Below are 27357 nucleotides of genomic sequence, written 5' to 3' on the forward strand. Positions count from 1 at the left end.
TTCCACAGCACCAAAAAACACAGGGCTGGAAAGAGGGTTATCCTTCGTATGACCTGAAAAACACCAGTGGCATAAATATTGACAAGGAGTGAATATGCAGGTTCACTGCCCTCAAAGCTAAAATAAGGTGTGTCCTCAAGTGAAGCAAGCATCTGTGGCTGCTGAGCCTGAGCTATGCAGAAGCACCAGGAGGAAGCAGTGAGTAGGTGACAGCAGCAGGTGACTCTGCTGCAAGGGACAGATAGACCCAGCTGTCAGTGTGACCTCCTCTCTAGACAGTTTTGCTGTTTGCCCACTGAGAACTCACAAGAGAGGATTAAAGAGCAGACAATGTGGGTGTCTGCTACGCAACCCCTGACCAGGAAGAACAAGCGCACGAACCTTCCCGTGGGTAGCCAGAAGCAGTCTCCCATCTACAGACTCTTGTCCTCGTGGGGCATTTTAACCACCCTGATACCTGCTGGAATGGGATATGCAGCAGCTTGGCTGCTTGGAAAGCACAGCTTGGCAGAATAGGACCTGGGACTCCTGGTGGATACCATCAGTCAATGCGCTTTTGCCACAAAGGAGGCCAATGACATTTTGGGCTGCATGTGGAGTGTTGCCACCTGGTCAAGTGGCAAGAAGTGGTCCTTCCCTTCTAATCAGCACAGGTGAGGCTACACCTGGACTGTTGTGTCTAGTTCTGGGCTCCTCAGTACAAGCAAGACATGGACATACCAGAGACAGTCCAAAGAAGGCACCAAAAATGATGAAGGAACTGGAGCCTTTCTCCAACAAAGAAAAGCTGAGGAATGTGAACTGTTCAGCCTGGAGAACATTCAGGGGTGATCTTATTAATTTATACCTGCACCTGAAGTGCAGGTGCATAGGTGGCAGAGCCAGGCTCTTTTCAGTGGTACCCAAAACACAGGCAGCACCATCTGAAGATCAGGCAGCACATCTTTACTTTGAAGTTGACTGAGCATTGGAACAGGTTTTCCAGAGAGGCTGTAGTCTCCATCCTTGGAGATACTCAAAATTCACATGGTCCAGAACAACCAACTACAGCTTGAGCAAAGAGGCTGGACCAGAGGACCTCCAAAGGTCCCTTGCAAACTCAGCCATTCTGTGAATTTCTTCCTCTGATGCTCGATAACCAAACTTACATTGCACTTGTCTCCTGATCATAATATCATAACCACCACTATACTTATATTCTGTAGCTTTACATGCCAAAGATGTTAAAATTTTGGTTATCTGCTACTACTGGTTTTCAAATGGTTTTTATGAGGTTTTCAAAGCAGGCACTGTGTATTTTTTACAAATTATCAGCAAGATGACAGAGAAATGTTTTGTACTTTTAATATCCTGAATTTGCCAAGTATAAACTCCAGCCAGACCCCTCCATGGTTCATGCTGCAAGTACTACTTGCCTTACAGAACTATAGTGGCACAAAACCACTTTCATTAAAATTTAAAAATCTAATCCCCTTCAGAAATAGGCATACTTATCTTCATAAACTGGTTCACACACAACAAATGAGGAGCTTTTATAGAACATCCTTTTATTTTGAAAAAAAGTATTACTCACTGTTGTAAAAAATATACCTAAAAATATGATGTTAAAATAATTTTGACACAGCTAGGTAGATTGCAGATTACCTAGTTGAAGGGAAGAAATCTTCACAATTTTAAGGCAATTCAAGACATTAACAACTTTTGTAACAACAGTAACAATTTTGAAATACTCCATTTATAAGATTTACACAAATGTTTCCTGGTACTTGGTATCTGTAAACTTTAATGCTTTATACAAAGTTTCCATTCACATAATTAGAAGATACAATGAAAATAATGTTTTGCAGTTCTTTTTCTATAAGAGTCTCTCTTCTAGCCCTGGTTTTAGAGAAGTAGCTGGTTCAAATCAGAATTTTAGTTTTTATGAGACAAAGGGGTAGAAGTTATTCCAGCTTTCTACTTTGATTAAAATTGGGGTAAAAAAATTATCTCTGTTTGCTGAAATGTAAAAAAAAAAAAAAAAAATAGGCAACAAAACAAACGAACAAAAGAAAACCAAAACCAAATAAAACATTTTTAAAGTAAATTAGACTAGAAATGCATTATTTTGATGTAAATAATGTATTATTTTAACTCTAGGATGGTAAGTTGGCAACCATCTGCTTTAAACAGCCAACACTGATTTAATCATTCAATCTAATTCAATCACACAAATTTGGTCTATTAGTTTAGAAAAGGACTACTGCTATATTTCATGAGGAAAGAAACCATACTTGCAGGGGTTTCTCTACACCACCTTCCAAGTAATTTTCAAAAGAGTGCAGTCGTTATTTATCCTAGGTCCTTCTGAGCCATAGGATTTTTATATAATTTAAAATACAAACAAAAACACCACCAAACATTAAGAGAGGGAGGGGGAGACATTACTATTACCTTAAAAAGCCTATAGCCAGTAACTAAACATAAAAATGCAAGACACAAAATAGCAAGAAAATCACTAGGGGACAGACCACATGGCATAAAGTCAGCATAGCTCCACTGGCATCAGCAGAGAAATTCTGACTTGTATCAGTCACAGATCTGACTGTCCACGTACAGAAAACTTTATGTTAGTGATAAAGATGAGCAGTGTTCAGAAGAGAAGTGTTAGCACACATTTTTTAAATGAAGCAAGTTAGTAACACCTTGCTTCTCGTCTAGTATTTTGCTCCTGATGACTGTCATTCTTGCCACTGGAAGTGTATTTACTTCAGGATGAATTCATTACCACTTTCAAATGATACAGTAAAATATATCTAACATTGGGCTATGAAGTTCTTAATCACAGCTACTTCTTACCAGAAATATTCTGAAGCCCATTTACAGTGTGAAACAAAGTTTTAAAAGTACTATTTTGTAATGTTGGTAAGTCTTTATACTGTTACGGATTTTCACTGACCATAATTCATATGGAATGAATTGCAACCACTGGAAGTCAGCAGTAACTCAAATCTAGAGCAGCATGACTCTTAGTTGTTAGCAATTATTTCTTTTACAGATCATTAGCTATAGTAAATTTTTAAAAAATATCTCTAAGGCGTATGTTTACAGAGCAAATCCTAAAAGCAAACTTATAGCTACAGAAATAAGTAATTGCATAAGTTTCTCATAGGCACCGAGATTTTCTTTTAAGGCACAAGAGAATTCCCAGAGTGCAGAAGACAGATTACTTAACCAGGAGTGCAAACATTAAAAAACACTTAAAACGTGGGAAGCAGAGGTGGAATTCCACCTTCTGCTTATGGCAGTATTCAAGTCCCACTACTGTCATCTGCCAAAGGTATTTCAGACTTTTGTGTGTTTGTGTGTGTGTGTGTATATATATATAGTGTATACGTATGCTTAATCCAGTACAGTAACAAATGGGATTCAGATGGTTTCTGCCAGAGATGCGTGTAAACCCTGACCTCCACAACTACCCCAAATTAAGCTCAAAACAGATGGTGTCTCACAGTGTAATTTTGTATCTCAATAAAAAGGTATCTCAAACACATTAATAAGGCAGTGTGCTCAATCCATTTGAGCCTTATCTTCTGTCAAGCTCTATTTCCAAAAAGAAACAGTTTAATGAAGTCCATAGCAGGGCAAGTAGAAAAGGTAGTGGTAGCTACACTGGACAAAACTCTCAGCAATGGTCATCATTTCTGCAATGATACTATGTCAAAACTCACAAGAAACTGAGGTACAAACTTGTGTGAAGTAAACATGAGATTTATATTGCATTCATTTGAAATATGATCGTTTCCTCTATTGCATGATTTTTTTGTTTGTTTTTGATCTCTTATTTCCTTAAAAGAAAAATACATCCTTGCATACAATGATACCCTATGTGGTGATGCCATAAATCCCTTAGGATAGCAAGTTTGATGGGTGGTAACCCATTAGGAGAAAAATATATTTTTGAATATTATTTTACATATATACAATATATATATATATTTAATTTTCAATCAAAATGTAAAGCTTTCTAATATATTCATGAGTATTTTTATGTCCAAAATGAAAAAAATATTATGTATCTCAGTTCATATAAGTTAACAAGGTATTTGATATCCACCAACAATATGATTTACTTAATTTCTACAAAATTAAAAGAAAATAAAGAAACAGTGAGTTATAAAGCTTTCCTTCTCCAAAGCCAAATACAAGAAAATTTTGAAGCTGGATAATTAATTAAAAGAACACCAAGTTCTGCACTGTGAGCAATCACAAAGAATGCAAAATCTAAACTAAGTAGAAACTAACATTACTATATTAACCTAAAGAAAAAATATTTTTAATCCCTTTTTTCTGATAGAATGTGTCCAGTGTAAGAAATTGCAAATTTAAAGCAAGAGTTATTTACTCTCTCACCAGCCTATCTTACTTCTGATAAACCTCTACGCCCCTCAGTTCCAAAGTACCTAATATCACAAAAGTATGACAGCCACTTATTTACAGGTTTTTTTCAGCACTGTGAAAGGCACATTTATCTTTTGATGCATGTTTCTGCTAATGTCCTAAACTTGGGTTCCAACTGATCTAAGAAATCAAGTGCCTCTTCTTCATGCTGATCACTGCAGCAGCCTACAGAGCCAGCCAAGGATCCTTTTCCTTCATAGTTATATGAAAGGAGATAATCTTCAGAATGCTTCTGTTCTTCATCCTGTCTGCATAGGTGCACCTTCTGGATAGGAACAGAACAGATCTTGTTATTTTCTTAAATTGTTATCCTAAACATATTGCAAAAAAATAATTTCTTTTTGATTTACCTTTCATTCAATTATTTTTAATCACAGTGTGTCCTCTAATGGATTCCTACATACAAAAAATGCACATGATTGGTCTATATCATTACGACTACAGAATATAAGTATTTAATAAAGAAATAATTTCTACTAATTACATATGTAACAATAAAAGAGGAAGAGCCTGTTTAAATAACCTGTCAAGCAACTAAAATTCACTGAAAATTAGAAGACTGATTTATACATAACTAGTTAGACAAGCAGTGACAGTTTTTTGATCTCCAAGAAATGAACTACAATTTTAATGGTGTACATTCATTCCTGCTCCACTGCTAAGTTAAGTATGAGGTTCATATTAGCACGAAGCAAGCAGTTAGAATAAAAGCAAACAGACATTCTCAGAAAAACTCACAAAAGCTTCAGTAATTATTCAAAATTATTCAAAATTAAAAATAGAACACTGCCTATAGTTCAAGTCAAGGGAAGAAAATAATTTACATTTATGTCTGAAATATGTCAAGGATTACTCCTTGAAAGAGCAATATTCCAAAGGGAATGCAGAGGAGCAAAGGAGAGGGAAAAATGAAATGAAACCAAAACCAGAAGGCCACCCTTCTAGCACATTTACATGTCTTCCTTGAAAAGCCTGTATATATTGACCATAACCTACACTTCAAAGAAAATCAGTTTCAGAATACTTACTTCGCCTAAACGAGGATGTGTGAAATTATGCCACTCTGAGTAGGAGTATCTACAAGTATCCATCATAGGCTGTCCTCCTCCTTCTTTAACTGATCCCAGAGTCTGATGTCCACCTCCCTTGACTGATTCCAAGGTATGCCCTCTTCCTTTTACCACTTCAAATGTTTGCTGTTCTCCTGTTTTTACTCCATACCCTCCTTGACCACATGTATTTTGTAGAGGAATTATATTGTGATCCTAAACAAAACAAAACCAAACCAAAAAGCAGTAGTGAGGACATCATTTTTTCTCCTCATTTCTTTTTCCTTTTCAATTCAAAAGAAGAAATGGCTATCAGAAACTGTGACAACTGAAATTTGACAAGTCTCTATCTTGGCACTGTGATATTTTGAACAAAAGGATATCCTTAGTGTCTAAAGATCAGTAAATAATATTGGGAATGGATACTATGACAAGACAGAAGAGAGGATTTCTGCATTATGATATATGATATGATATATGTTATCAAAAACCAGAAGTTTTACCCCAGTGAAATGTGTATAATCCACATTCTCATTTATAATGGTAGCACTACATTGTGCTTCATAGGCAACAAGAAATTTGACCCTTGATTACTTGGTTTTCAACATGAAATATTATTTTTAAACTTATCTCCTCTTCTTGGGGAAGACAATGTCAGGGGGTGGAGGATGACAGAAAAGAGGTAAAGTCTAAAGAGCTAAGCTCTGCGTGAACATAGTCCTGGACTGAACTATGTTCGCAGTGGACTGAAAGAAGTTTAGATACCAAAAGCAAGAAAGATTTAATGCAAATGGACTGTTCTTGAAATCAACTGCATTTGAGGTCATTTTTCAGGGGAAGGGCAGACATTGTACCTGCAATTTACATAGCTATCTGCTGAATACCAAAATCCTTCTCTAAGGAAAAATAATGCTTTGCCCTTAGCACATATTCAACATAGGCAAAATAATTCATTTCCATCTAATCTCATTATTAAAAATGATGGGAAATGTTATTAAAATGTTCACCTGAAGCTTCCAACCAAATCCTTAAAATCTGGAAGAATTACAAGTAGCCAGCCTAATGACTACAAGGTATGTTTAAATGTATATAGAATGACCACCTCTGCTTAAAGTAAAAAATTTCAAAATTCTTGTTAAAAAGCAAAGTACATCCAATGATCCCTGTATTGACTGCTTATTTCCTTTATAAAATCATTTACTTGCAGGTAGTCCTGTTCTTAAACTGCAATGCTATGGACATCTTAATTGCAAGTTTCTATGTTGAAACAAACAGACAACTTACCATCACTTCCTCTCCTGGAGCTTCTGTGTTTGAAATTATTAAATTGTGATTGGCACAATCATCAGTCACCTGCCTGTGCATTACCCCAGCACCACAGCAGCCACAAATTGTGATCAGGATTACTATAGAAAAGGAAATAACACTATAAATTTTACATCATAATGGTATCTACTTACGTTGGATAATGAATTTTAAGGGCCTAAACATCAAGAACATTTTTTTTTTAAAAGCATTTCCAAAAAGGTCTATACTTAAAGCTTTATATATTAACTTTTTTTTTTTCAAACTGTATAGGGAGTAATCACTGCATTGCTGAATTATTGCATTCTTCTAAAACACATCTGGTCTTTCCAAAAGAAATGCAAGCATCCTTACAAAAGCATTGCAACATGCACAGTTTCACACTAATGAAAAATTTAGTGCAAACCCAGGTGAAAAATCGTGTCTTATGCCTATAGTTTGATTGTACATGAGATATTTTTCATGTCCAAATATGCAAATGTCAAATTATATCATAATGAACTAACAAGCAAGCTAAATGTCCCAATACCAGAAACTTCTGCTTCACAGGAAAGGACAGCAGAACCCTGGAGGTCTTGCAGCATAATGCTATAGGACAATCTTATTTAATCCCTTGCATTCATTTTATTCCTCTTAATAATACTACTTTTTGTTGTCAAAGACTCATCCAGAAATTACTTTGAATAATAGAATCATGCTCAACTAACACCTCTCCTAAACAAATGACTAAACCTTTCATTCAGAGAACCATTCTGTTCTCTTCACTTTTCAAATTGCTGGCTTAAAAATAAAGAAGCCCATGAGGAAGAGAACAGTTCTGCCCACTGAGCAGTTTGATCTCTGAACACAAACTTCTGTGAAAATTGGCCAAGAGTCACTTTCAAGCTAATTTAGCTTCTGTAGCATCAGCTGTCAGAGAGATCTGCACCAGTGATTCCAGCAGGTTGCCTCTTGATGCTGACAGACATCCATGACACCACTGAGCAGAGGATACACAGGGTAAAACCTACCCACAGTAAAATAAAGGATCTATTTCTAAGTGATGCAGTCAAGAGGCAATGAAAAAGAGGTAGGTGACATTTCACACAGTTTCTTTACTGCATGTTCCCACATCTGAAAATTCCACCTTCAGGATATATTCCAAACTTGGGTACCTGCCCAAATCAAAACATTGATCTAGCTAGCCTTCAAACCATGCCCACATCCCAGTGTTCTAGTTACTTAAGTAAGAACAGCTAGCTGAGATTCAACAGGAGCAAGACAGTTTTACTATGACCAGAAAAAATGGATAAGAAAGAAGAAAAAAAAAAACAAACAACAACAAACCAAATTCTGAAATACTAACTACTGTAGCATGTCCTCTGTGGCTTTTAAGGTGTTATTAGTCTGTCTGTGTTTGATTTTGGTTAAACAAAAAAAGTTACTTGCTTTTGCTTCTATATATCACTGTCATCATCTCACTGGTTAACAGCAATATTACTCCTCTCAGAATGTTAGGTTTTGGGCAGCTCCAGTAGCACAATATATATTCAAGGTTTTGGTCTGCTGTCAACTTTTCAACCTGTCCTTTAATGTTTCTGCACTTCAGATGGGGCAACCCTGAATGTGTGTGTAGACTAGAGAAAGAGATGCTGGAGAACAGAGCTGCAGAAAGGGATCTGGGGGTCCTGGTCACTGGCAATCTGAACATGAGCCAGCAGTGCCCTGGCAGCCAGGAGAGCCAAGCATGTCCTGGGGTGCATCAGGCACAGCATCACCAGATGGGCAAGGGAAAGGATTGTCCTGCTCTGCTCTGGGGCAGCCTCGCCTGTGTGCAGTTTTGAGTGCCACAATATAAGGAAGATTTTAAGCTATTAGGGAGTGTTCAAAGGAGGGCCATGAAGATGGTGAAGAGCCTTGAGAGGAAGCTGTATGAGGAGCTGCTGAGGTCATTTTGTCTTTTCAGCCTGGAGGTGACTGAGGGGAAACCTCATTGCAGTCTACAATTTCCCCAGGGGAAAGACACTGATCTCTTCACTCTCATCACTAGTGACAGGACTCGAGGAAATGGCATTAAGTTCAGTCTGGGGAGGTTTAAGTTGGATATCAGGAAAAGATTTTTTCACCCAGAGGGTGGCTGGGTGCTGGAACAGGCTCTCCAGGGAAGTGGTTAAAGCACCAAGCCTGACAAGAGTTCAGGAAGTGTTTGCACAATGCTCTCAGGCACATATGGTGATTCTTGGTGTCCTGTGCATGACCAGGATTTGGACACAATGATCCTCATGGGTCCCTTCCAACTCAGTATTTTCAATGGTTCCATGATTACATGGGGTCTTGTAAAATCCGTTGTGAAATCCAGTGTCTCAGATACTCCACGTTTTAATCCACAACACAAGAAATCACTAAATGCTCTGGGAAATTGATTTCAGCATTATTAGAAACAGAAATGTTTCTAGAACTCACAAACATCTTCGATGTCTTTTGGTTCAAGTGTTAAATGCAGGGTTTTTTGGTTTCACTTGCATGAACATACAGAACATCTCACACAAAATACACTTAAGCAAATAAACAAAAATCCACACACTCACTACAGCACAAGATGAGAGCAGGAAACCTGTGATACTTGTACAAATAGAGCAGGTACATTAAGACAGTGATGACAGCTATACAAGCAGCAAAATAAAAAAAATGTTTGAATCAAGTTTGAATCAGGCTCTCTCAGCTAATTTTATAACTGACTGAATTGTACCTTGTGTTTAAAAAAAAAAGTACTTACGCAGCAGTAATAATGATCCTAAGATCATTGCAAGGATGGCCCAGAGACCAAGGGTAACATTTCCACCAGAAAGCTGACGAGTTCTGCCGTCGCATTCAGTTGGAGTAACACAATCACAGAGATTAACTCTTACGGTGTTCTCTCCTATCTTTCCTCCATTATCAATCACACTTACAGGAATTTCATAAATTCCATATGGAGTGTCACTCTTCGGTGAAAGATACCAGGAATTATCTGCAAAAAAAAAGACAAAACCAGATCTAAGGACAATGATACTTGGAACTCAGTTGTCACAAATGTGACCATAATCACAATTTTCCCTTCTGTTACAGCTATACTATCCACATTAATTACCTGCAAGTTAGATTGAATGTGTTGATACAAAACTATATCTTGAAAGGTTTTATACTTCCAGCACCTTTCAAATGTTAGAATTGACAAAGCATACCTTATAAAATCCTCTGAAAACATATGATTTGAAACTCTGAAATTGATTTAGTTAATTATAGGAAATGACACTACTTGGGTTTACTAGTAAAGATCATCAACTAAACTGACATTAAAAAAATTCACACTACTTTTGGTAGCATGATTGGAATAATTAATTATTACTTTAGTTTAACTAAATTACTTTATACCTCTTCTACTCTTTAGTTATATTTCTGTATACAGTAAGAATTACTATTTCCAGTGGGGAAAAAAATTCATTTAATCTGCTGCCCTGTTTAGAGGCAATGATTAATGACCATACCTTTAAGGAGCAAAAGAAAACAATTTGTAAAAAAATGTACAAGACAGACACTGATGTACGTAATGACTGTTTTATGGTGAGCTATATGAAACAATATGTATTATCCAAAACATGCTTTTCAAGATGCCTGATATAAAACTTGAAATTCTTAGATATCTTTGTTTCCAGACTTTTCTGTGTTTTGCCTTTCTTTGTGAATATTTGATAGAATGCTACAGAATCAGATCCTTTGCAATTAATTCATGTGCTGTTCTTATTGCCATCATCTGGCAGCCACCAGGAAACCACCATCAGCTACTACTTTTTATATCAACAAATTCCAGGAAACAGTGATCCCTTTGCTAAGATTTTTTTTATCTACTTCTATAAAACTTACAAAAATAAAAAATATATTAAAGGAGATAGGTTTTCTTTCACCCAGCTCAGCTTTACAAAAAGTGTGCTGGGCAGTAACAAAAAAACTTCCAGAACCCCTATTTTTTGGTCAGCCCAAAATCAATTTCAAGTAAACTTTCTGCTTCCCAGTTCTCCACCATAGTAACAGACTAAGAAAAGTTCTGTCTTTGGAATACTAGCCATTTCACTCTTAAATTCCTTATGAATTATGAATCTATAGTTCCTTTTCCAGGTCTTGATGCAATGCATTTCATCATGTTTTGTTCTTTCTCCCGATTTTCTTATGCTATAATTTCACACAGCAGCTGATTGCTGACCCAAGGATGCTAGGGACAGATTCTTATTTTTGCTTTAAGAGACAGATCTTTCTCTTTGCCTTTGGGATACCCACATTATCATCTTCTCTATGGGCCCCTTCCCACTAAAGTGGAACTAGAGGGACCACTAGAGACCATCAGTGAGCCCCGAAGTAGCTCCACTGACTACACCAATTCCTAACAGAGATTCATCCAATCTATTCTTGCAGACCATCCAAGAGAGAGACATCAAAACCTCCCCTGGCAGCCTGCAGCTGGGTGAGGAGAAGGAAGTGTTAACATACCATCGTGTGGAGTTAACTTCCACATGGAAGCCAGCCTTTGGTCAGTGATGCGATACACAAAGGGTGCGCTGTAAGGAGCCTCATCTTCATCCTGTGCCGTGAGGCAAATTGGTTTTCTGTCTCTGCACATTATATAATCTGTTTGCATGATTCGTGGGAAATTCTTGTTGCCAGGCACGATGCAAACCTGAATCGTTCCAGTTCCTGTTTTACCATCTATGAGATAAAAATAACTAGGTTTTGCACTTACTTTTAACATTCGCATGTTAACTTCTGGTCCAAACTTTCACAAGTAAATATCATCAACTTCAAATCTGTGTTTAGAAGTGAGGTGGAAAGCAACTGCTGATTTAGCTAGAGAGAGATGGGGAGTTCTCACAGCTCTTTCTTGGCTGCTTCTCTTTGCTTGGCTGGTTACAGATGCATCAGCAGCTCCCACATCTCCATATTCTGCACATGCAGACTCTATTTCGTTGAGCGTGTGTGTCTGTGTGAGAACACATACTACTCTAACAGAAGGGTAAGAGGAGCAAGAGCTCATAAGCCAGGAATAAAGGAAATTAAGACAAGCAGAGACAAAAGCAGAAAGGGAAGGTCTCCAGTCTTCTAACTTCTGGAAGAAGAAAATTAATTACACTTTCCCTACCTTCACCTCCCCTGGGAACAAAAACACTAAGGAAAGAGGAGACTTCTTTCTGTCCTCAACCCTCTAAATCACCATTCATTCATCAGTGACACATACTATGCCACCAAAGTCAACATGCAAGAAAAGAATGAACTCTTCCTCCTAATTACAGTTTTTTTCAATACACAAATGGTCCACCCTTACCATATGCATTCCAGTGAAATTACATCAAGTCTACTTTTTAATCTTTTCTCTAGAAACAGTTGATTGCAGATGCCTGTATCATGTTTACTATATAGACAACAGAAGTTCTAAACAACTTAATTTTGTATTATTGACATTTAACTTTAAAATGCAAACTTGGACAGAGTTAGAATTTTTTGCTGCAAGGTCAATGACTTCTTTTCAAAAAGTCCTCTCTACGTTTTCTGTTGTCTAGCTCACAGCTGCCAGGAGTTATCACTTAAAAAAGAATAGTCAAGAAATAGAAGAAATATAATCCAGAAAAAATCTCTCAATTTAAAATTACTAAAGGATTTTAAATGGGGCAGATAAATTCTCAAAACACAGATCATGTTTTGAGATCAAGATTTCTAAAGGCTCTCCCTGCTAAATAATATTCCCTAAGCATTTGACAGAGCTATCACAAGGACAAGACAATGGACTAGGTGGGCCACTGGTCTGAACCATTATCTTTGTCCCGACACTACATCTGCACATAAACATTGTTACACACCACAGAGAACTCCAACAACATTGATTACTCACTTCTGTCTATTGCGAGGACTGTGACATTGCATTGACCTCGTCTCATTTCTCCTATGTCTCGGTCCAAAACCCTAACAGTTCTGACTTCACCTGATTTGTCATCTATGTTGATCCAATTACACTGGCCAGGTGGTATCCGGTATCTGTAAAGAATAATTTGTCATGTTAGAGATCCCAAACATAGCACACGTGTATGTACCCACACACATCGAGACACATATTCATATACACCGACAGGTGTGCAGGTGCACACATGTACCTACAGCCTCAACAACTATTTCCCCCTTCCCATATCCCACCCATGCTGTTCTCCAAAAAACCCTAGTAAACAAGGTTGCTTCATACCTTATGCCCTCGCTGTTTCCAGTTTCTGGATCTTCTGCCACATATCTCCCAATAGCTGTCCCAATATCTTCGCATTCTTTAACGTCTAAGCGCAACAGACAGGGTTTAAACACTGGTCCCTCGTCCACATCCAGGACATGCACAGTAACAGAGCAGGTGCTCTGGGAAAGTTGTTGGGAATGGGGAGCCAGCAGGTAGGGTGCCTCATTGTTGACTCCAATCACCAGGACCCTTTGTTTGGCAGTTTCATAGTCCAGCCCCTGTAGCAAAGGTGAGGTGATTTTTTTTTTTCCCCTTCAAACCAATACAAAACCTAACACTGTTTTAACCATGCAATTACAGCTGAAACTGTGCCACATTTATTTACAAAAGAAGCCAGCTGTCCTCAAACAGGCCATTGAGACAGACTAAAAGGACATGATTTTTTTTTTAAAAAGTAAAGCTTTAAGTTACTCAAAGAAAAGGGCCTGAAAAATACCCAAGCCAGCAGCACCACTGCACAACTTTGGACAAATATTCTGAAAATGAGTTACTAGAAGAACAGAAAGCAATTAAATTTAGTGGGGTCTTTCTTCTTCCGTATTTAGTTAGTCATTTTTTTAGCTTACATATATTTCCTTTTCACCACTTGTCAATCACACACACAATTCTTGTAGCTACAAATCCATCTGAGAATTTATGGAGTTGAGAGTAAGTAAGTAGCTACCATTTATTCTTCAGACACATTCTCCAAAGTTATCTTATGCCTCTAATAGATTTAATTTTATCCTAAAGTCATAATATTTTCTACTCTACTACAGCATTACAATAAGTGTAGGAAATTTCAATTGTGTTCATATACCAGGGACAGAGTTTCAGAAAAAGTTCTAATGATTACTAGGAATAAACCCCCCACAATAAATAATATTGATTTTAATATTGATATTAATTATTGATATTAATTATTATTAATAACTTAAAAATTACTAGTAACTCTACAATTTACTTGTTCAAATTTAATATTAGAACACTTATAACAAATAACTGAACTGACAAATTCTTCTTCATACACCAGAAAAGCAAACGTGAAGTCAGTACACTGCAAAATAAAGCCTGGAGAGCTTTATGCTGAAATAGGAAGTTTACTTAACTCCCAGTAAGTCTAAATAACTCCAGCTGTAGAACCAGGCCAAAGCACCAAGCTCTTCTGAATTGAAAAAACCAAGTTATATGGATTCTGAGCACGCAAAATTGAGGAACAGTCTGGCAGATGTGTTATGTGCCACACACAAGCCTCAATCACTGTACTTAATGCAAGCTGCTCTACAAGAGTGTTCAGGTCAGAAGAAAGTCTGATGAGCCTGACAGTTACAGATATTCTTGGAATAAAAATTTTTCCTAGATTGTTGTTTTTAAAACCAAAACTTGAAAATCCATTAATTTTCCTCTAGTCCTTCAATATTCACTTACCTTAACAACACACAGTATTCCTTCATTTGTGTTTTTGTCTGTTGTAATTTCAAAGGCCTGATCATCATTTCCTCTTATAATTTCATATACTGCTCCGGAGCCAGGTGAACCAGGTTCATCAAGATCAACAACAGAGACTCTCAGTATTTCTACACTCACTCTGTTTTCCTCCACTCGTGTTTCATACTTAGAGTACCCGAAAAGGAAACAAAATTTATTTAAATCAAAGAATACTGTTTCACAAGGCAGGACTGAAGAACACCATATTTAAATAAGACAAATTCAACCTAAGGGGTCAATGTACCACGCTGCTGTAATGATTTGTTTTCATGCATTAGCATATTTTCCCCACTCTTCCCTTCTACCCTGCATCAAAGAGTAAACCATTGCTGACAGCACTACTGAAATCTCAGCTTCTTCCTACACTCAAATTATCACTGGCATAATTAGGTCTGGAATTCTCCTTCCAGGAAAGGCAGTTTAGCACAGTTTCCCTCAGTTACACCACCTATAGATTGTAATTTGCAAACATTATCAAGTTGAGAATTAGAAAATGCATTGGGGTAAATTAAAAAATATATAAGTAAACAAACCAACAAGAACTTGAAAAAAAGCCAAGAAGGATTAAATACCTCTCTACTCAGATGGCAAAAGATAAAAGAATTTTTTGCATTCTTTTATCTTTTTCAAGAGCTGTGTTATTCTGTACAAGCTGAAGAGCAGATTCTCTTTTTAAAGAATGATTCTCAATTAATATTACTAATGATTTTCTACAGTAGTGAACAGGAAGGGTAAATTACATGTATTCCTTAAGAACAATAGATTTATTCATATATTTCATATTAAAAAATCTCCTGTGGTATTTGAGATGCATGCACATTTATTGAGATATACTCTTTGCTCTGAATCATACACATAGCTGGAATAAGCAAAGACATTTATATTGGCATTAACTGTCTCAGGGCATTAGAACTTCCTATTTGAGGGACTGTCCATCCGGAAATTAGAAATGGAATTAAAATACTTTTTTTTTAACCTTTATACAGATATTTTACTTATGCAGACTTACTTGCAGCTGTTTAAAGGATGGTGCATTGTCATTTGTATCCTCGATTTTGATGACAACTGTTCCTGTGGTGCACAAACCAAAAGGCTGACCTGCCATATCTCTCACTTCAACTAACAAAGTGTAAGTGGGTACAAGCTAAAAAGAAGAATAAAAGCATACAAAAGTTTGTCATACTCACTTTTTTAAGTGTATAGTTATACACAGGAGTAGAACTAAATTTTTCACTCCTGATCCATAAGTCTACTCTAAATTCAGTGCTTCCCAACAAAATTAGACAATTAACCTTGGGTTGTTTTGCCCCATAGCTCAAAAGGAAGAGCAGCAAAATAATTTTCAGTGGCTAAGCAGAGTTCAGCCAGCACCTGTTAGTAATATGCAAGCTATATCCTGTATCAAATAAAGCTTCTCACAACATCAGCATTATTTTTCAGAACCTGAAGTTTTGGAAGATACAGACAACACACTTTCATCTGCTATTTGTCTTCCCTTTGGACCAACAGAGTGTTCCCTCAGGCTTCCAGCAAGTGAAGTGTTTCAATGCATGTTTCTTATTTCACTGAGGATGAATGAAAACTGTGCTGCAACCAGCCTCTCTCTGGGCAATACAGGAAAAGGCAATGCCAGTCATTTGGCAGGGTCTGACACTGAAGGAGTTGGTGTCCTTATCAAGGGGCTCCCTATAGGAAGCAGCCCACTTAAATCTCTAAATTGAGGCAGAACAGCAGAAAACTTTTTTTAATGTGAACAACCAAGGGAAGGGGGACAGGGAATAAAGAAGTGTGGGCAGAGGGAACACAAGACAGATGGATTAGGCACAAAAAGAGAAAGTTTGAAAATCAAGACAATAACTCTAGTTCTGAATGCCTGAGAGTAGCATTCAGTTTCTCTGGTGCAGGAATGAAATCTCCTACTCCACCTCATAAGTTTATCTTTAAAAGATAGGCAGTGGACTGCCTTCAAGTGCAGAATTTTGCAACATGCTGTTTTATGTGGATTTTCAGCCATGAAACAACTCAAGTATGCCATAATATAACTCCTTTTATCTTCAGAAAAGATGTGCCTGTTGCAATGTTTCCTAGAATGACTGTCTTATGCTAGAATTATTATTTTTAATTACATGCACCTGTCATTTTTTTCCTAGTGTAAATCATCTCTCACATGACATTCTACAAAAAAAAAAAAAATCCTGTATCTTATTTGCTTGAAAGCTAGCTGATGAAAATAGATGGGTGGCACACTAATTTTAAGAAATGGTATATTACTCTTTAGGTTTCAACTATAGGAGATATTTCTGGTTAATATAGGATGACTAAGTACTTCCAGAGAAATGGGTTCATCTTCTCTATGAAGAAGCAAGAAGCACCACAAATCGAGCTTAATTAGGAGGAAACAGTGGCTCGTGTGATTCCTGAACACAGATAATGTTCAGTAAAGAAGTAAAAAAGTGAAAAATCCATAGGTTGAACAGCTGAACAGAAGGAGGTTCTCTGCAAGTTTAGCTGGAATATGGTAATCTATGCAGAAACTCTCTAATTACAGGTCTCTGAAAACCTTCAGAAAGTCAGAGACATTGACAAAAAATGAAAAAGAAGCTATGTCTGTTGATTCCCATGCCAGCATTTCATAGACTCATAGAAAGTTTTGGGTTGGAAGGGACTCTAAAGATCATCTAGTTCCAACCTGCCCATGCCGTGGGATTTTACCCCCATAAGCTTCCACCCCTTAAATCAGTTTCTCAGGGCGTTGTACAACCTGGCCCTGAACACTTCCAGGGATGGGGTATACACAACCTCTCTGGACAATCTGTTCCAGTGCCTCACCCTCTGAGTAAAGAATTTCTTCCCAACATTTAATCTAAATATCACCTCTTTTAGTTTAAAACCACTTCCCATTGTCTTATCACTATCTGCCCATGAAAATAAAAGTCACTATCCTTTTTTATAAGCCCCCTTTAAGAATTAAAAGGCTGTAATGAGTCTTTCCTAGACTGAACAACTCCATCTCTCTCAGCCTGGCTTCACAGAAGAGGTGCTCCAACTTTTGGATTTGAACCTCTTCACATCCCTTCTCTGGACTTGCTCCAGCAGGTCCATGTCCTTCCTGAGTGAGGAGCCCAGAGCTGGATGCAGCCCTGCAGGTGAGGCCTCACAAGGGTACAGCAGAGCAGTGTGAAGCTATTTGTGTGCACTAAATAACAGCTGAGAATCCTCCAGGAAAGATCACCTCTCTGTCCAGCTGTGGCAGTAATACAGAGATGACACCGGTGTCACCATGTAATGAAAACGCTGGGGTTATTGGTGGGGTTTGTGACACAATGCGGTATTTCAACGTGGTATGCAGAGTATAAGGCTCATCTCTGTCCTCTGCAATCACTTTTCCAACAACAACACCTGTGAACACAATACAGCAATTTTTAGTTCCAGAAAAATCTGCAAACAGTAAAAAATTATTTGAAAAGGTATTTCTGTTTTAAACATGTGAGAAGAGGTAAAGAGCTACTTGATCATTTACTGCTGCTCTTTGAAAATTCAGCCTTTGCTGTAACATAATACTCCCCAGGACATCCCACTGAAATGTCTTAAAAGACAGGATCACACCTAGTCATACTTATATGTAACAGAGCTGAGCAGTGGTAAGTGTGTTCAGCGACTTAAAACAATTCTCACCAGGTCTGGAATTTTCAGGAACGCAAAATTCAAAAAGGTCCTGTGTAAAATATGGAGCGTTATCATTGTCATCCTCTATCCTGATTGTATGCACAAGTGGTACTTCTGGTGAATAACCATCTGGAGTGGTTGCAAAACAAATGATCTGTAAGAAAAATTCAGTGCTTAAGCAACATGCAGTATTATTACACTTTTAGTTCAATGGAGGAGCCAATAAAACAAAATTAAATACAGTGTGCAAAGCACATCCTTCTCAAGACCAGCCTCTTCAGGCACATGGAAGGGGACATCACTGGAATCTTAGAGTGAAAGCAGAACAAAACCTTTGAATGTTTTCCAATCTTCCCCCCTTCAATTCCTCACACACGACAAGTACTTTAATCTTTTCTCCTTAACCCCTCCCCCATCTCTATCACTTTTTCCAAGTTTGCCGAACACTTTTTCACATGTTTACAAGGCACCTCAGCTACCAAAATTTAGATGTATACATTGTTATTTAGAACAAAACAAGAATGAGAGGCAAAACTATTTGTCCATTATAACATAACCTAATAAAATGCAGCAATAGGCAATTACGTTTTAGAAGCTGTTTCTACTTCTCAGCCAGTAGAGAGAGCAGTGTACCTTGTTAACAGAAATTAACAGCTTGACAGACTCCGAAAACCACAGTTGTCTAGAGTTTACTATTATTTTGGTTTTCTGCAGATCTTCCCAACCTTTCCTGAGAAATTATTCCTAGAAGTGATAGGAGCAAATCCAATAGCTGACTATATTTGTGCTGCAATTAGAGATTAAGCAGTGAAATGCAAAACTACTCTCAAGATATAGTTGACCAGCTATTTTTTTATTTATTTGCTACTGATTTTATCTGTTCAACACCAAGGATATTACTCAGAATAGACAAGTGATTCCAGATCTTGTTTGCTGCCATTTCCCCTGCAACCCAACCGTCAAATACATGCATGAGAGATTTAAAATATATAAATATATATATTTAATTATATTTACACAACATAGGCCTGTACCTGAAAACTTGGATACTGTTCACGGTCTACCGCACGAGTAGCAAAGATATTTCCAGTTTCTCTTTCTATGTAAAACAATCCTTTTGGATCTTGATCAATTCCTGGTCCACTTGCAGAATAATAAATTGTGTAGTTCTGAGCTGTGTCTGACTGGACCTACAAGAAGACATTTTTAAGACCAAGGAAAAACAGTAACAGCATCTCAATAAATTTCCCCTTTTTCATGATCATACTTAGCACAATCAAAAACTCCTAAAACAAAAAAACCAAACTTGATTTACTGTCCACAGAATAGGAGAACAAGCCTGACATGTGACTGCCTTCCTTTATAATGTGTGTACAAGAAAAGGCGAGTTAATTCAAACTCATAAATATTTAGAACTATCAAATTAAAGAAATGACAGTATAAGGAAAAAATTTGAAATCCAATCTCTCTAAAATACTTCTCACACAAGGCATACTCAGATACAGAAAGCTTATTTCTGAACCTGTTCAAGAGACTTTCATTTTAATGCATTCACTGAGAATGTGGTTCGCACCTAAAGGAGAAAAAGTGCAGGAAGGAAAGAAGGAAGAAAGACCACACAGAGCACAGTTCAGAGACACGCCACTTCAGATAGCATCTGCATCTCATTACGAGCACCACGGAGGCAACATTAACTTATCTATTTATAAACACTCTTCTCCCAAAAGACTTTCCTTATTTACTGCATGCCAGAAGTTAGGAGGGTAAGATTAGTAGAAGAATGATTGCTCTGCACAGACTCTGTTATTACACTTGTCTCTATACACATCTGCTACCAGCGAGTCTGTAATCTAGTGAAGGCTAGATGGATCTATGATAACTTCAGTTCTTGCATTTCTCTTTCACACCTACTTGTTTTCTCCCAGTAAGTACTTTTCTGATGAAGATAGGCCATACTCAGTCTTCAAGGCTGAAGGTACACACCTCGAGCTCCAGAAAGGACATAGACAAGCAGGCAAAATTTAGCCCAGTCTGTGTTTACAAAATCCTTTTCTATGCAATGTTTAGTGGAGGGTTGTTTGCTGTTGCTTTTCTTTTAATTACACACACTGACTTCCAGACTAAAGAGCTCTCTTTGATAGTATGCCTCCCTTCTTTTTTCAACTTTTGCACAATTCCATTTCACTCCAACGACTAAGATCACAAGTTATTTCAGGTACCAGATCACGAGATATACAATGAACAGGACAGAACAAGACAGAGGAATAATAGCAGGAATGCAATTGGTAGAGAATACAAGACATCTCATTTTCTTCATCATAAAAATCACATACAAAACTAGCATGGGTCATACAATTAAGGCTCATACAAAATGTACCTGCTGTATTTGCAGTGGGAAAGGTCCCAGTGAGTTCTCTATCATGACTGATGGAATAGGGCCCCATCTTCTTTTGGTTCTCTTGAGAACTGTATCTCTAGCATGCCTGGTCTTCAGTGTCTGGGTCGACAAGATAGAAAGACAGATGAGAATACATCCATATATTCTTAACTGCATATATTTTTGCTTAACTGCCACCCTGTATTTCCATCTTTTCCCCCCCATTCCAGTCTTCCTACTGACAATTTGTTTTTCCAAGGTCTTCATTTCTGATTATATCTGTGATAATATTCCAAGCTTTTTCATTTCTTGTAATACTTTGCATGAATAAGATCTGCTTTAATTCCTCAAACATGACTTTTAAGATTCCTGACATTCCTGATTCTGCTACTTGCTAGCATCTCCCATTTGAGAAAGGAAATTTGCTGACTAAAGCAACACAGTAATCAACAATTGCTAAATAAAAATACACTCTAGACCAGTGTTTTGCCTGATACTTTGAATTCTAAAATTCAATTATGGATACTTAGTATAAAGCAGTACTCTGAAAAAGTATTTCAAATAAGTAAGATATCTTGAAATTAGAACCTAACCTTTTTTGCTTCTTCCACCAAGCTAACATGTATTTTCTTTTGAACTTGTTCTTGAATGTCCTTAAGTAATATGGTAAAAGTCTTTTTCTCAGAAGACAAAGAAAGAGCAGACGTTGTATACACAGAACCATCATCTAGAACTTTGAAGTTCCCATCACTGGAACTGATAAACTCTGCAGACTGAAGGCATTCTTTCAAATCAACTGTAAAAAAATATTCAGACAATAACTCAAACAGCAAAAAAACAATATCACTCATAAAACACAAAAAAGAAACAGGTCCCAAGTAAAAATTGTATTTATTGACAGGTAGAGTCTTCAAAAGCTTGTCATTCAGTATTTAAGCATCACAAATACTGATTTTAAAACCTACTTATGCACTCTGATTTGATGAAGTTTTCATTAATTTCCACTCTTGTGTTCATTAGTGTTTCCTAAACGATGTGGGTGCTCTATGGATATCAATCAACAAAACACTATTACACTGGTAAAATTATTGAAGCACCAGAGATGAAATTATGTACATTTAAATGCAGAAAACATTGCAGACATCCCCATTATTGGACCAGTAGCTATTACATTTGCCTCGTGCTCCATGCCCTACAATATCAGTGAAGACGATTAATTAATGCAAATGCCCAATGGAGATGTTACATCTGGAAGTTTTGCCCTCAGGAGGAAAGCACTGACTGGTACTATGTGATTTAATACTCTTGGGAGGACAAAGGCCTTTAAATTATGAGGCAGACAGATGGGAGAGATAAAGACTAACTCTGGAACAAACAATTAGCAATTTTTAAATATGTATGTGATAGAATCCCATACAGGTAATTTCAGCATACTTCCCAGGTCTTTTTCATTGTATTTATTATCACTTGTGGCTAAAATACATTTTTTGCACTTCACTATATTCAGTTCACCAGCAAGTAGTTTAGCACTACAGCTGGAGAAAAAGCAAAATCAGGATATGACCACAGCCCTAAGGGAGAAGGATTTGGCACCCTGAAAAGGATGAAAGCCATAGACTCAAACTCCAAACAAATGATCATTGCAGAGTACGAGAAGTGTGTCATGGTCTCAGAATCAAAACTTTTCAATACTCATTCAATGGTAACATAGTGGGTGGGACACTGCTGTATGAAAGCTGGACTGCAAAATTCACAAAGATTTAGATTTTCATCCTGCATTAGTAGATGATATTTTCAATACACTAAATTTCATTTCACATTCAGAACTTCAAAAGTATATGGGAAGCATAATTTTAAATACGATGTGATTTCTTACTCTTAAGTCTGTCCTTTAAATGCACAAATAAAGATTTCTTAGACTTTCTATGGTAGTGCAGCAGTGACTCCTATCCTTTTACATCTATATAGTGCAAATGAAGTATTGAAAAGAGTATCTGTAACTGCTTCACTTAAATGTGCATTATACTGCTGCCTATTACAGCACAGCATTTCCAAAAATACCAAATTGGAGATATTTCTGATGGTTATATGAGTCAACCTTATGGTCCGTTAGATATAGTTTTGTGGGGCTTTTTTCCTTTAAAACATCTGGTTTAAGATATAAAGAACCCTTATGATAAGCAGGAAAATTCTGATTAATTTCACTGTCAAGGTATGGTCCTCATCTCAATGCAAAATATTTCTCCATAAATGCTTAAGTAATGACATTTGAGTTATAATGGTTTCATTAAAAGCTTTGGAGAAAAAAAAAAAAGCTCTGTGTTATGCAATTTCTTTCAAAGCACTGTGATAACATGAAGTTTTATTTTTATATAAATTAAGTTTATTTACATAGAGAAAGGCTAGTCTATGAAAACACACAGCTGTAGCTGCCCTCTGTTTTAAAATTTAAAAGTAAGATCAAGGAATTTTCACTATAAAACTAGATTTTCTGAGCAATTGTGATGAACTACCAATTCACTTTATTTTTTCCTTCTATAGAAATATGGACTAGGACTGCAGATTTGGAGCATACTTCTCTGCTGTCAGAGGACTCACAAAAGGCACTTCTGAATCCTCAAATTGTATCTCGGGCAGCACAGAATCCTTCAGCACCTCCTATGCCACACCTTTCAAACCTGCCCTTGAAAGACTGGTCTGGAAAAAAATAGGAGTGGGATGTTTTCTGGTCTCCTCTATTCCTCTCAGTCACCTGCAAGCTGCCCTAAACTGAGGCAGACTGTCCAGTCAGATGGGAGCACTCTCCCAACAGAATGTGCACGCAGGACAGCTCTGCAACACATCCCCTCGTGTGTCTGAATGCCCCAGCACTGCTGAGCAGTCACATCTGTGTTTCACAGACCAGGAACCTCTTGGTGCCTGGTTAAGTGGGTTTTGTCTTCTTTTTTTATCATTCCCTTTGTCCAAATCACTTTTTCTCTTCTTCATACGACCAGGAATTATGGGTGCAGTTTGTAATATTAAGCATTTATTTAAATAGTAAGCCTTAGACTCCAAATTTTGAAAACATTAAATTCTGCCATTTTAGTTTTAAATTAAACTCTGTGACCTGACAATAGGTCTTTATGCAAAAGTCAAATGGATGCATGCAGCTGATGTTCAAATCCATAACAAGCACAGGGCGTAACCTTCATAAAAAGGCTGATCCAGCTGTTTAGCTGGCTCTCCAGTCATCCATTCATTCCATTAAAAATAAAGTCCCATCCACTGTTAACAGCATCTCCAGCAAAGGTGCAATGCTGTGTTGTTAAGCTGGGAATTTCATAGTTTCTCTCACCTCTGCCAACTAACGTGTTAGCCTCTAGTTCAGAAGGAACATGAAAAATTACTTTCTTGCAAGCGTCACAGCACAAACTCAGCACCTAGAAAACAAATGAAGAAATCAGAAAAAAACCCCTACATAATTACATGGTATTTTGAACTAGACTCTGATGCTGACTTTGGTTGGTTGGTTTGTTTGTTACGACAAGCAAGTGAAACAGCACAGAAAAGGACTCCTCCCTAAAAATTCAGGTACTGTGCAGCACAGCATACAAAGTTTCAAACTGGAAACAAGATCTGACTATTGCTCCTGGATTTGTCCATGGCTCGTGTTTCTTTTTTTTTTTTCCAAAAATCACTGCACCACTGACAATAAGAGCATGATTTTCCATTGACTAGAAGACTTTGCCTACACTATTACTTCAGTAGAGAAAAGACAAAATACAAGCTTCGTTGTGCGCTCACTCCAATAGCATTCCTGGCCAATTTAGATCCAAGGTCTCTAAGTATAAAGGTTTAATTCATTTTGGTAGAATCGTGGCAATGCTGAACATTAAAGGGACAAGTGTCTCATTAAAACCACATGACGACACTTGCACTTATATATCACTTTGCATCTTTAAAGTGTATTCTCAACAAACTAATTAAATGTAGCTTCAGCAATTAGATATGACATAAATAAAATGCTGCGTATTACAGCAGTCCACTCCCATATAACCAGTTACAAAACAGGGTCCTCCTAAAAATTCAAATGAGTAGTAGATAATCAGACTTTTTTTCTAAAAAGAATCACATAAAGGTACAAAGATTTTCCTCGGCAAAGGGCAAGTGAATCCTGATCTCAGGTTATATATGTGTGGTTTTGCCTGGTTTCTATGTTTAAAATTGTAATCCAAAAATTACACAGATAATCAAACAAAGACACAGAAAAATGTAAATAAATCTATCCACCCTTTTATGTGCATTTACTCTTTCAGGATGAAAGTCTAGCAAAAAAGGAAAAACATTTTTATTTTGCACATACCTTAAGGATTAAAGGTATAAAGTAAATAGGTAATGGAAATCCTGAAAACTACTTGTGATGTTTATTAAGAAAATATTTAAATCAATATACTTTAAACTCTAAAAGACCCTTTAGGAAAAAAATGCTGTGTCTAAACCATATAAGCTCTTCATATAGTTCCTTTTATATATATATATATATATATATATATATATATACACGCAGATATAAAAATTGCATATATATAAATAATTTAAACATCCCTGCTTATGTATTAGTAGGCTTTCCTTATTAGAAGGAACAGTTAATAGAACACTCTCTCCTGAAAGACAACACACTAATTTTTGAGTTACTGAAATCACATCTTTTTACAATGTTCTGAAATATTTTAAGAATCAATGACATCTAATTTTTAAATAGTAATGCCAAGCCCAGTCTGATGTCAGCACAAAGGACTGTTGAGGAGTTTAAAATAAGTAAGTGGCAGTTATTCATGGACATCAAGACATAAGGAAAAATCAGGTAAAAAAAATAAGATGCAATGCCCTTTCACTTTATACAACGAAGACACCTCAGGATTTTTTTTCCTTTGAGTGTTGTTTTGTTTTTTATGCTTGACAGAAGAATTTTTTTCCCTTTTTTTTTAATTGGATATATGAGTTATATTATTATTTTGATTTTACTTTAATATCCTTGCAAAGGCAGGCACACAATGTCTGAAATAGTTAACATTTTCATTAAAATGTGCATATATAATTAATATTAAAATAATAAATTCAGTGCTTCAATACTACCAAGTATTTTTCTTTCACAGACTAAGATGATCATCTGCCCTCGTTTTGTGAATGCAAGATTAATAGGGAGGAAAGGGGCTAGGAAACAAAAGACAAATCACTTTTACTCTTCTAGTATAAATCTTCGAAAAATTAAATGCGAGAGAGACCTCCGCCACTCTCCCCGCTAAAGACCTCTCTGGAGCTGATAATTACGTACAAATGCAATAAACTGCGGGTAAAAGTAATGGCTGAAAAGCGTTCCACGCACAACTAGCCTTTCAGAGGAGCTCAAGACGCTCCACACTGGGCCACAATCCTTCCCACGGAAAACGGAGAGCCAGGTACGGAGAGGCAGAGGGGGAGATTTAAATAAAATGAACTGCGGTATTTTATGAATAACCAGCAGCAGCATCAGCGAGCCGAGCGTGTGCCCGTCGTGTAACCTCACGGCAGGCTCCAAAAGCCACCCGACCACCTGTCCCAAGGCGAGCTGCGCATCCCATTGGATTCCTGCCCGCGCCGAAGCCCCCCGAGGTGCGCCCCGCGGCCGCGCAGCCTCCGCGCTGCTCTGCGCCCCTCGCAAGGGCCCCGCCGAGGAGAAACCCGAGCTGGAGTCAAGAGCCAAGCAGAGATCACCCTGTCGGATGTGTCCCCTGTGCGCTGCGCACCCGCGGGGCGGCAGGGACAGCGCGGAGGAAAGGCGCGGCCAGGTGAGCGAGCGCGCTCCGCCGCGCTCCCCCCGACTCCCACCCACTCATCCCAGCGATCCCAGCCATCCCGCTCCCTCCCCCGCTCACTCACCAGGAGGCCGAGGACGAGGCGGGGGGCTGCGGGGGCCATGGTGCGCGGGGCTAGGCGGGAGGGGGGGAAGCCGCCGCCGTCGGTGCTGCCACGGCGGGCGAGGGAGCGAGCGCGGAGTGGCGGCGGAGGTGGCGGTGACTCCGCGGAGCCCGGCTCTGCTGTCCCCTCCCGTCTGCCACAGGAGCCGGCCGGTGGGGAGGGTGGGACCGCGCGCGGCAGCGGCGACTTTAATTAGTGCCCTTTTTTTTTTTTCCGCCTTTTGGGTAATGCCCGTCCCGGGCACGGCGCTGGAACACCCCTCCCGCTCGCCGCCCACCTCCGCGGCCGGGCGCTGCCCTTCCCCGCCCCTCGCTACCCCGCCCCGCCGCGGCGCCGGCTGCGCGCAGAGCTGTGCGGAGCCGCGCCCGGGACAGCTCTGCCCCCGCCCCGGCGTGCCGCTCCCGGGCGTGGCTCCCTTCCCTTCCCTTCCCTTCCCTTCCCTTCCCTTCCCTTCCCTTCCCTTCCCTTCCCTTCCCTTCCCTTCCCTTCCCTTCCCCGCCGCCCTCCGCGGGGCGCAGGTTCCGCACGGGCGGGTCCCATCCCGTCCCGTCCCTTCCCGTCGGGGCGGTGCCGGCCGCCATGGCAGGCCGAGGTGCTCTACGCTCAGAGCCAAAGTTTTGGATTTTCGGCCGGGTTTGTTCTTTTCGGGACCACTGTGCTGATCTGTGAGAGGCCGTGCGTGCTCGCCTATGGCTCCCGGGTTTCGGAGTGGCTTCAGAAAAACAAAAGCAGAAATAGCAGTACCGAACCTGAAGACGCGGGTTGCACACGAAGGAGGAGAACTTCCCATGGGAACAGCCTGCGCTCAAGTGATGCTTCAGCCTGAAGCG

General features: G+C 38.5%; 1 protein-coding gene across 1 annotated transcript; it reads right to left on the reverse strand.

Moving 5' to 3' along the window:
* Window positions 1-4507: 4507 nt before the first annotated feature.
* On the reverse strand, window positions 4508-26527 carry DSC1 (desmocollin 1). The gene is made up of 16 exons (XM_062501355.1): window positions 26489-26527; window positions 23925-24009; window positions 21181-21383; window positions 20588-20707; window positions 19245-19400; window positions 18220-18364; window positions 17777-17943; window positions 15554-15688; window positions 14485-14670; window positions 13036-13295; window positions 12691-12833; window positions 11298-11513; window positions 9550-9783; window positions 6774-6895; window positions 5469-5705; window positions 4508-4705 (listed from the first exon to the last, which is right to left on the reverse strand). Exons 1-16 carry the CDS (start codon window positions 26525-26527, stop codon window positions 4508-4510), a joined length of 2646 nt encoding a protein of 881 aa, XP_062357339.1.
* Window positions 26528-27357: the final 830 nt, after the last annotated feature.

Source organism: Cinclus cinclus, chromosome 1 (genome assembly GCF_963662255.1).
Source record: "Cinclus cinclus chromosome 1, bCinCin1.1, whole genome shotgun sequence".
Taxonomy (NCBI): Eukaryota; Metazoa; Chordata; class Aves; order Passeriformes; family Cinclidae; genus Cinclus; species Cinclus cinclus.